General features: G+C 34.4%; 1 protein-coding gene across 3 annotated transcripts in view; it reads right to left on the reverse strand.

Moving 5' to 3' along the window:
- LOC106868434 (uncharacterized) overlaps window positions 1-12,500 on the reverse strand; it is a 377,561-nt gene that overhangs the window by 69,654 nt on the left and 295,407 nt on the right. For all 3 annotated transcript variants that reach the window (XR_016243814.1, XM_014913697.3, XM_014913696.3), the window contains one exon: window positions 11,589-11,669. Coding sequence is in view for 2 of the 3 variants with exons in the window: in XM_014913697.3 (XP_014769183.1) it covers window positions 11,589-11,669 (81 nt within the window). In the remaining variant the exon portion in view is untranslated. The remainder of the gene's footprint in view (window positions 1-11,588; window positions 11,670-12,500) is intronic.

Here is a 12,500-nt window from a genome sequence, read left to right on the forward strand (position 1 = left end):
AGACAGTTAGATGATACAAAAAGGGACAAGAAAAATCAAGGGTGGGTCATTCGGAATTTTCTTTCATCAGTTGAGTTCCAGATTATCTTTGCAGTTTCAGCTCGTTATACTCGAGACTGCTCTAATTTGGCCAGCCGTCCTTGTTTTCATATACACTCACTGCTTTCTTCTAAGGAATCTAGTGTTATTAGCTTAGATTTTCCTTGGGGCTGGCCAGATTGGAGCAGCCTCGAATATAACCAGCCGAAACTGCAAAGATTATCTGGAACTCGACTGATGAAAGAAAACTCCAAATGACCCATCCTTGTTTTTTGTTGTCCCTGTTTTGTATCATCTGTCTGGATGTTTTGTTGTCGCTTGTTGTGTTCTTGTCCCATTTTTTGTATTCTTTTTTATATACATATAGTAGTGTAGGTACACTTTGGTCTCTTATATGTAAGTACATATATATATATATATATTATATATATATATATATATATATATATATATATATATATATATATAAATTTTGTACGACTCTCTTATTCTTTTATTCTTTCTTCCTTTCAGCTCTTTCACACTTCATTCTTTCCACTCTTCTTTCTTTCACTCCCCCTTCTCTCACATTTCCTGGCCTTCCCCTCATTCTCACCTTCCCTCCTCTTTCACTGCACTCTGTCCCTATTCTTTTTTTCTCGTCCCTCCCTAATTCTTCTATCCCTCTGCCTCTACCTCTCCTTCCATGTGACTGGTGTTCGGCCAAGCCTGATCTTTCTTTCTTGGTTTGACTACCACCCATGCAACATCTATATTCCTTCCCATGCCTGTCATCTCTTATGTCCCTGCTGTAAGGCTTCACTTCCACACACACCAGCTTAATTTAATTAGTCCTTAGTCAAAAGACACCTGTTGTTAATGTCCTGTTGTTTGCATTTGTATTTGTGTACCATTTCTCCATTTTTTTCCCGTCCTTGTTTTTGTATACATTTACTGCTTTCTTCTAAAGAATCTAGTGCTCTTAGCTTATATTTTACTTGGAGCTGGCCAAATTGGAGCAATCTCAAGTATAACCAGCTGAAACTGCAAAGATTATCTGGAACTCGACTGATGGAAAAAAAACTCTGAATGACTCATCCTTGCTTTTTCTTGTCCCTTTTTGTATCATCTAACTGTCTGGATGTTTTGTTGTCACCTGTTGTGTTCTTTTCCCATTTTTTGTATTCTTTTTTATATATATATATAGTGATGTACATACATTTTGGTCTCTTATATGTAAGTGTGTATATATATATATATATATATATATATATATATATATACAGAGAGAGAGAGAGAGAGAGAGAGAGAAAGAGAGAGAGAGAGAAAGAGAGAGAGAGAGAAAGAGAGAGAGGTGTGGAAGTGTGTATATGCATACACACATGTCACCATTATTATTTAATATTCATCTTCCATGTTGTAATGCAATGGATGGTATGATAGGTTTCAATGAGCTGAAGGGCTGCAACAAGCTCCAATGTCTGTTTTGACATGGTTTCTATAGCTGAATGCTCTTCCAAACACCAACCACTTTACAGAGTGTACCACAGGCTTTTATTCATAACACCAGCACAAGAAACATCACCAAGCAATGTACAAGACAAAGTAAAAGAGCCCTTGACTAAGTAGGGTTGCTGCAGAGAAGAAGTAGCTTTGTACCAGGTGGGGAGAAGCTAAAGTACAATAGATGTACAGGCACAGGTATATTATTATAGAGGAGATACACATCTACTCTATATTATCTAAGGATGGGTAGTCAAAAGCAAAATACAGTTGGTAGCAATGAGGTGTCAGAAAGTACCCTCAAGGAAAGTAAGAACAAGAGAGAACATGGGCACAGAATTGGGAGAATGGTTGGATAAGTTCATAAGGGTGGGAGAGGAGAGTGACAGATGGTTAGAGATGGAGGTAAATATAGTGAATGATACACAACATTTGAGGTGTGATCAATGATAAATATCAGTATGGGGAGAAAGAAAGGTGAAAGCTATGGAAATAGGTGAGGAAGGAGTTGGTGGCAGTACAGGAAGGTTGGAGAATAATAGTCTTATAAGCTTATAAATAGATCAGAAAATAAGGAGATGATGTGGGGAGGGAGAGAGAGAGAAAGATATATGCACAGTGACAGAGATGAATGTCAGAAGTATGTAGGGGTAGCTATAGTGAGTGCGATACAATGGTGGTGTCGACAGTAGATATGAGAGGGTGTCAACAGTAGATATGAGAGGGTGTTAAAGAGATGAGATATGCCAATCTCAAGATGTAGCTCAGGGGAAATGTAAATGGTGGCATGGCAAGGGGTGATTGATGGCTCTAAAGCCACATGGTTTTTGGTTCACTCCTGCTGTGAAGCACCATAGACAAATGTCTGCTACTATAACTCTGAGCTGACCAATACCTTGTCAGTGAAATTGGCAGACAGATACTATGTAGAAGCTTGTCACATGCACATACACATGCTTTTATATATGTATGTATGTTGTATGTAAGTATGAAGGTGTGTGTGTATGTGCATGTATGTTTGTGTCTTACCACTAATGTCTTGACATTGTTTACACTCTATGTAAAATGTCTTCACAGTAGGCAGTCATCATTTACATCTACTACTAAAACATATCCAGTTTTTGAGTTATTATTTGAAAGACAAAGGGAATAATTACCTTATTTGGAAACAAGTAAAGGTTAGTGACAAAAAGGGCATTTAGCTGTAAAATTACAGCTTCAATAAAGTCTTTCTAACGCATGCTAGCATGCAAAAAGTGGACATTAAAATGACAATGATGATGATACAAACACATCCCCTCACATAGACACACATATGGATGACATATGGACTGTAGCAAATGGAGACACACAAGACCACAGTAAGCGGCTAGATGAAGAGTTGTAAAAGGTGGTGAGAAATATCTAAAATTTTTCTGGAAAAATTCAGTATTTTTTTTTCATCTTTTATGAACATAAAATCGTTTGCTAAATTATTATTCCCTTAACATTGCCAAACTTTCCACAGTATTCAATAACAGTTACACATGATACTTCTACAATTTCTGGTCTTCAATTCTACTGCAGAATTTTGCAGGTGGAGGTTAGGTGAGGTGTTTTCTATATACTAGCGATTTAATGATTTTTTTTTCTTGTTTTCAAAATTTATTCTTGTTGGTTAGTTTTAAATTTATGGCTGACCTTTCAACTGTAGGACTCTTTTCTAAATATGGACTGAAATGGTCACATTTTGAAATTTTTCCCCATCTCCAACCTAAATCTGTCTCCATATTTTCGCCCCACTGCACTTTTGCTTTTCCTTTCTCCTTACCTTCCTTCCTTCTCTCTTATATCATTAATTCACCAACAAGTTTTTTTCTCAATAATTCGAAGGAAATCGATAATGATTGAAACAAATTTGTAAGCTAATATATAAATCAATACATAAATATATTTGACTCTACTTCTTGAAGTATAGAATTCTTTATTTAATATTTGTGAGTACACTTGTTCCTACAAACAAGTACATCCTAATTGTCATTTTCATAATTTCTACATTTGTTTTCCCATATTGGCATGGGCTGAACATAAAATTTTGAGCCAGTACTTTTTATGGCTAATGTCCTGATGCTGCTTATGACGTAGAACGTAATTATTCTACAAACCAGGATACATCATCATCATCATTTAATGTCCGCTTTCCATGCTGGCATGGGTTGGATGGTTTGACTGAGGACTGGTGAGCCAGAGGCTGCACCAGGCTCAACTTGATCTAGCAAAGTTTCTACAGCTGGAAGCCCTTCCTAACGCCAACCACTCCGAGAGTGTAGTGAGTGCTTTTACATGCCACTGGCATGTGGGCCAGTCAGGTGGTTCTGGCAACGTCCACACTCAAAAGGTGTTTTTACATGCTACCTGCATGTGAACCAGTCTGATGGCACTGGCAACGACCACGCTCAAATGTTGTTTTTCACATGCCACTGACAAATGTGCCGGTAAGGTAACGCTGGCAATGATCATGCTCAAATGGTGCTTTTCCCGTGTCACTGGCATGGGACCAAATCTGTGGCCCTGGCAACGATCACGCTTGGATGTGCTTTTAATGTTTCACTGGCACGAGTGCCAATCAGGTGGTACTGTCATCAGCCACATCAGCGATTTTGATTTGTTTACACTTGCCTCAACAGGTCTTTGCAAGCAAAGTTCATCGTTCAATGAATGAAGGGTACTCATAACTGAGCCGGTTAAACCCCACATTCTTATGTGCTTTTAATGCTCCACTGGCATGAGTCCCTATCAGGTGGTACTGTCATCGGCCATGTCAGTGATTTTGATTTTGATTTCACTTGCCTCAACAGGTCTTTGCAAGCAAAGTTTATTGCCCAATGAATGAGAGGTATCCATAAGTGGGCTGGTTACACCCACTTATGGATACGTTTTCCATGTTGGCATGGGTAGGACATGGGTAACCAATTGTTGGAACTCAATATACTTATAAGGTCCTGTGCTGAGGAAGGGAGAATTGTTAGACCAATAATGTGTGTGTGTGTGTGTGTGTAAAGAGAGATAGATAGATAGATAGATAGATAGAAAAATAGATAGATAGATATACATACACATGCAGTTTACCATATGGTAATGAACGTTTGTGGTGATAAAAATCATGGAAACAAATACTTTTTCCATCAATTTGGTAATTAATAAAATCATGTCCATGAATGATTTCCATATGAAAATAACGAATTAAAAACTAAGATAATGGAAATTTGTAGGGGTCTGCCCACACATATTGACTGATGCTGAAGAAAATGAGTCTGTATATTCTGCAGCAATAATCTCCACACTTCAAAGAAAAAAAATTTGACCCTACTACATATGTTCCTGCAAATTCGCATTTTTCTGGCTTGTAATTTCATTTGAGGTAAAACCAGTGGAAATTTTTTCCAAGGAAAAATTTAGCTTTATATAAAATTCTGTTTTTAGGTTTATTTTTTAGCAAAAATAATTCACCATATTGAAAAGCAAAGCCTGTACAGCAGAATATTACTGTGAAGAGAGACTACATCTAAGAGAGAAAGTGGTGCCAATTTAAATGAATTTAATGCAGAGTATGGATTGGCCTAATCTACAATTTGCTGCATCATCATCATCATCACCATTTTAATGTCCACTTTTCTATGCTCACATGGGTCAGATTGGATTTGTTGTGGTGGATATTCTATGGCTAGCTGCTTTTCTGTCATCAACCCTCACTTGATTCAAATTAAGGTGATGTTTCCCTATGACTAGGCATAGCTTTATAGAAAACTGGAAATGAAGAACATTGCTTGCATGACAATAGCACATGCTCACAACTACCATGCAAATTTCAAAGGTTGAATTGTTGAGAACAATACTGTCTAGAATTGTGGTAGTAAGTTACTCTGGATATTTTCCTTAAAAAAAAAAAAAAGAGACTCAAGTACTTTTACTTTAATTGTTTCATCTACAGTAGCAGAAAATCTTGATGCTCCTCCAACAGAAGAAGGGTTTTCTCTTTAGAGACTTATAAGAGATAACTTCCTTTCTCCTCCACCCCAATAATTTTCTCCTTTCCTGCCACCTTGCTGCCTTTCATTTTACTTCAACAACCTGTCAAACTCAGGTGAGAAATTTTGAGATTTTTACAATGTTTCATTCTTTTAATTAGCTCGAGTTTTTCTTTTTAAGTTTAATTATTCATTCCTCCATTTTGCAGATTATTTATGATTTTATAATACCTTTAATATTTCATTTTAATGTCTATTAGGTTTTATATCTTTATAAGAGAGATATCTTTAAAATGAAGTGTAGAATTATTTATTTATTGTTACTGTTTATTCATATTATTTAATATTGTAATATCATTACTGCTTTTTATTATATTTATATTTATTTTATATTATATTATATATTACATTATATTGTATTTTATATTATATCAGTTTTATATATGTTTAAAGGAGTGTTTTGAATATAGATTTTTGATCTTGATTGAGGTTTTGAAATGAATTTTCCCTAAATACAAATATTCTAATTGATGTGTTCATGTTTATGAGTCAAATTAGATTCATCACTGCAAGGTAACTAAAAGCTAACTATAACCATCACTCAAAAATAAGGAAGACTTTGTAGTACGTACTATGCTTTTGCTATTTGCTTCCAGTGCTCAAGTTGTTGCAAGCGGACACTGACCCCTCTTGCCTCCAGCCTTGAAACAGCAGAACATCTAGGATACTAGGAGACAACAACTTAGAGAGAGAAGGCTGCAACAGTACTGGGTTTGTTTGTACATTATTTATTGAACATAGAGCACCAGAAAAAATATCACAAAGCATTCTATCTGCTGATATACTAATGACTCTACAAACTGGCTGTTTTACCAAAGAGTAAACTGTTTACACCAGTTTATTCTAGGGACTTCTCAAAATCCACAAAAATAAAACAGCTAATGATGCCTGCAGAGAATTATACTTAGTCTGCATAAACATGCCCTCTCTGGGATCTCAAATTAAGATCAATTGTGGCAGGTTCAGCCTGTGATTTCTCACAGACTTAGCAACTTCCTTGTCACACTGTTAAAATCTCTCTTAAAATTTATACCAAATTTCATAAGAGATGAGCTAGATCTATTAAACCATCTTCTGAAAAAGTTAACAGGAATACTATAATTGCTTCATTTGATATAGTAAATCTTTATACTACCATCCTGCATGAGTACAGACTAGTGGCAATGACTTTTCAGCTAAGAAAATTTCCCTATGAAATTCCAAATGGAGGGATTAAAATTCCTCCTTCAAACAATTTCTTCATTTTCGAAAAAAAGACTTACCAACAAATATCTGGGGCTGTGATGGTTCCAGAAGTTGCCCCAACATATGTCAACTTAGTCATGGCATATTTAAAAGTCTAGATGTATGAACAAGCCAAAACAATGAATGGTATCATCTTACAAAATTATCTGGTGAAAAATTGGAAATGATACCTGGATGACTGCTTTATTCTGTGGATATACAGCTTAGATGAACTCAATGATTTCAAATTCCTTCCCAATAGTGTCAATAATAGTATTCAGTTTACTATGAATTTTAGCCATAACTAACTACAATTCTCAGACACTTTGATTATTAAGAATGACACAAGTATAGAAACCAACATCTACTACAAACCAATGAACTCTAAACAGTAACTACTATTTACTTCATGCCACCCAAAACATACCAAATCCAATATTTCATTTAACTTGGCGAGAAGAATCTGAACAATTGTCTTCAATCTGGAAGTTCAGTACAAAAGACTCCTTGAATTAATACAGGTGCTACTTGAAAGACAGTACCAGTCTACTCTAACAGAGAATGGAATAGAACGTGCCAAAGTAATAAACAGTGAAAAATTATGGAAAGCCAATAACGGTTCAGACATACCCAAAACTATCTTTAATCATAACACACAACCCAAGAGACAGAAATATTTGGCATTATCCTCAGCTTTATTGAGCAAAAAAAGAAAAGGGCACTCAAATCATACAAAATAAGCAAATGCAAAAGACAACCAAAATATCTAAAAAAAAAACATTCTTGCCAACACAAAACTACCAACTATGGACTCAACACAAACAGTTTAAAAGTGTGGCTGATCTAATTGTAGAACTTGTGACAACCTTATTGAGGACACACAAATTTAAATCAGAACAAGCTTTTACTGTGAAAACCATTTTACTTGTTCTTCGAAGAATTTAATATACATCATCAAATATAATGGATATCAGGAAGATGACATTGGACAAACAACTTACTTTAAGAATGAGATTAACAATTCATTGTCAACAAATATGAGATCACAGGAGTCAACAAATTCTATTTAGTGAACATCTGAACACATGAATGAAAATCAAATCTCCCAACTTTCTTGTTTTCCCACTCAATCAATGTCTAAAAATACCACAGATCAAAGAAAAATAATTAAGGAAAATTCCTTTATTAAAAATACAAGCCATGGTTGAACAGACTATAAAAAACATCAGTAATACACATTTTGCCTTTTCCTCAAATTAATTATTGTAGAAATATATTATGTATGTCTTCCTGCACACATTCTTAAGAAAGCCAAAATTAATGTAGCAACAATCATCTACCTTATATACACCACACCTCATTATCTTAATTACCCCACACCTTGTAAACAAAGAAGAGGTGTTTTAACATGTTCAATGAGAGTGAACGAGCACTAATTGATGATATTATTCTTTGTCAGAATAATAACCAATAACTATTTATAACACTTTTATGTCAACAATTATTATATTCTTTAAACTAAAGGCAAATTTCAGTCTTTATTATCCCTGACATAAAGCAAGAGAGAAAATGCTGTAAAATAGATGCTACTTATATCTCTCTTTTTTTTTTAACAGTCATATGATATATGCAATGGACAATAGCTTTTATGTGACCTTCTCATGCAACTGTCATATGAGCTTAACACATGAATGTCGAGAAATCAATTTGTACCTTAACGGATAGCATTCTAAACCACCATTCTTTCTTTAAAAACTAACAACTTTAAAAACAATGGCCAGAATAGACATAATTTGCGACACAACTGCATATACTATTCACTTTTTTGAAGATCTAATGTGGAACCGGTTAAGGGTATTCATATATTTTAAAATCTTATTAAATTCTAATTAATTGTGGTATATTTTCTCCATACATTTTCAACTTCATCTTTTCTATACTTCCACTTGATTGGATTAATAATAATTTATATCGATATATATATATATTTGTTTGTTAATTTATATATTACTTTTCCCATGCCAGCATAGATTAAATGAATATATTACTGAGGAATTGTTTTACAGTTTGATGTTCTATGAGTGGTGAATCAATACTTGTTTTCCAAGTAAGGGATCTCTCATTTCTTACATTTTCAAAGGAACAAAACCAGTGAACAACATGATGACAGGGGAAATGCAATCAATATCAGTGCATGACTGCATGTAGGTCAGAAATTTTGGGAGAAACAGAAATGTAAATATATATCATATAAACACAGACATGGCTTTGTGGTAAGAAACTTGTTTTCCAACCACATGGTTCCAAGTTCAGTCTCACTGCATGGAACATTGAGCAAGTGTCTTCTATTATAGCCTTGGGCTGACCAAAGCCTTGTGAGTGGATTTGGTAGACAGAAACTGAAAGAAGCCAGTTGTTTTTTTATATATATACGTGTGTGTGTGTGTGTGTGTGTGTGTGTGTGTATGTGTGTCTGTGTTTGTACCTCCTGTCACTGCTTGATAACTGGTGATGGTGTGTTTATGTCCCTGTAACTTAGTGGTTCAGCAAAAGACATTAATAGAATAAGTACTAGGCTTTAAAAATAGGCCTCGGGGTCAATCTGTTCGGCTAAAAACCTTTAAGGCAGTGCTCCAGCATGGCCACAGTCAAATGACTGAAACAAGTAAAAGATATATATATGTTTGTATATATGTACACACACACACACATATATTTGTATCTAGATGCATATATATATATATATATATATATACTCTACCATCCCATTTATATTCTGGTCCCCATACCGTGAGGGTATGCCCTGGCATTTCACCACCATCTCTCTTCCACTCTCTCACTCTCTTCCTATGACTGGGTAACCATGTATCTCCTCTACAGCAACACATCTGTTTTTGACCTCATTCTTGATCTCTCCTATCCCCACCCCTCTCTCTCTCTCTTGCTTCTCCCTCTGACTGGGTAACCCTGCATCTTCTCTAGAGCAAGACACATATTTCTATCTCTTTGTCACAATAGCCTCTCATTACCTGGCACAAAGCCACATCCTCCAATGCCCCTCCTCTCAAAGGATCTTTGTCATGCAAGTTACTTGATGACCTCACCAGTGTTGGTGCATCCAGTTCACACTATAAAGTGGTTGGTGTTTGTAAGGGCATCCAGCTGTAAAACCCATGCCAAAACAGACGTCACCAGTACTGGTGCCACGTAAAAAGCACTTGGTCCACTCTGTAAAGTGGTTAGTGTTAGGAAGGGCATCCAGCTGTAAAAGCCCTGGCAAAACAGACAGTGAGGTCTGGTGTAGTCTCCTGCCTAGCCAGCCCCTGTCAAACCATCCAACTCATGCCAGCATGGTAAACGGACATTGAATGATGATGACAATACATACATATATATATATATATATATATATATATATATATATATATATATATATATATATATATATATATATATATTTATATATATTCATCTGCAACTCTGACAGATAGCACAAACTTTCTGTGACACACTCTCTCTCTCTACATACATACATATATATATGTACCTAAAAACTTGAAAAAACTATTAACAAAGGCAAGGTTTGACCTCAGCAACAAAAATCAAACCTTCACTGTATCCAAATGCAATGATAGCCGATGCGGCACATGCCGATCAATCCATACCGGCCCATATATGAACACAAAAACAGGGAAAATATTCACCAATGCGAACATGAACTGCAAAAGTAGAAATCTAATCTACTGCATCAAATGCCCTAATTGTGAAGAATTGTACGTTGGCCAGACAGGTAATGCACTATCGGAACGCTCACGGGTACATCGACAACAGATTAAAAACCCAGAAGTCCGCCAAATACCACTGAGTAACCATCTAGCAACATGTGGTCATCAAACTTTTATTATATTTCCATTCCATAAACTTTATAACCGGAATGAAATTGAAAGAAAATGCAAAGAAAAGGACTTTATTAAGAAATTCAAACCCACTCTTAACAAACAATGATTAAATCCATCTTACTTGGGGTTTAAAAATCTTATCCCTGTAACCAAAACACAAAAAATCTCTCAGATATCATCATTTCTATAAATAGATTTGGCATCAGTTCTAAGAACAGCCAAACACCTACTGGGGTTTAAAAATCTTATCCCTACAACCCACACAAAACAAGAAATTAAAATATCATCATTTCTAAAAATAGATTTAACATCAATTCTAAAAATAGCCAAACACCTACTGCTGCTGTCCAAAGGAATTGGTATAAAAGACAGAAAACCAGCCAACTTATTACAGTCTGTTAAAGTCTGTCATACCGGCCATGACGAAGGGAAATAGCCCTTGAGTCGCCTTTATATATATATATTTATATTTATATATTTATATATTTGATCCTTTATATTGAACACTCAATATTTCATCTACATTCAATACTTTCTTTCATGGTGCCATCCATTTTTATGTTATTTTATTTTATATTGTATATTGTATATCATATTATATATTGTATATTCCATATTCTATACCCCACATTAGTTCTGCAGGAATATAAATAAAACATAAAAAACAGACAGTGTTGGAACTCTTTTAAGCAAAATAATATATATATATATATATGTATATATATATATATATATATATATATATATATATATATATATATATATATATATATATATATATATATATATATAAATTCACATGTGTGTGCATGTGTAACATGAAATATTACATACAAGTTCTTGTGGAACAAGGAAACTATAAAACCGGAGTACATACCCTAAGCGGTCTTGACTGTTTGGTTCAATGCCATAGCTTATGAGAATCTGGCAGATATTTGCATGTCCTCCAAGAGCTGCCCTGGGAAAGAATTTTAAGAATGTTCTTAAAGAAACAATACATTACTGTCAGAAATGTTCATTAAGCAACTCTTCAATTAATAAACCTGATCACAAATTTATATAAATATGTATCTCAAAGTCTGTGAGTACAACTGCTGGAGCCCTTTTTAATGACACTTGTTTTACTGTTACAATGAGTAACTATAAGAAGGGTATCCACCTGTAAAAGCCCATATACATACATACATATGTGTATGTATATACATACATACATATGTGTATGTATATATATATATATATATATATATATATATATATATATATATATATATATATATATATATATATATATATGTATGTATGTATGTATAAGATACACATACACATTGAATATGTGGGGTTTAGTTCACACATTGGTGTATTTTACATGCCACCTGCACAGGAGCCAGTCCAGCAGTCGTCTCTCCTGCACACCACATCTGATGCTTCTTAGGTCCAACTTTTAGCACTCCAAGTGCATGAATGCCAGTCATGCCAGTCATACACCATTTTGAACGTGGCTGTACATACATACATACATACATACATATATATATATATATATATATATATATATATATATATATACACACACACACACACATATATATGTATATATATATATATATATATATATATATATATATATATATATATAAGAGGAAAAGAGGACAAAGTAGAAAATGCTAAAATAGTTTTATCATGGTGAACATTTTAGTACCGGTTTCAGTCTTGTGACTTTTTCAACTTAGAATTAAGTATAAAAAAGAATTAAATTGTGGAAAAATTAAATGAAATGTTTCTTTAAAAT

Source organism: Octopus bimaculoides, chromosome 1, assembly GCF_046866305.1.
Source record: "Octopus bimaculoides isolate indiv1 chromosome 1, ASM4686630v1, whole genome shotgun sequence".
In the NCBI taxonomy this organism is placed as follows: Eukaryota; Metazoa; Mollusca; class Cephalopoda; order Octopoda; family Octopodidae; genus Octopus; species Octopus bimaculoides.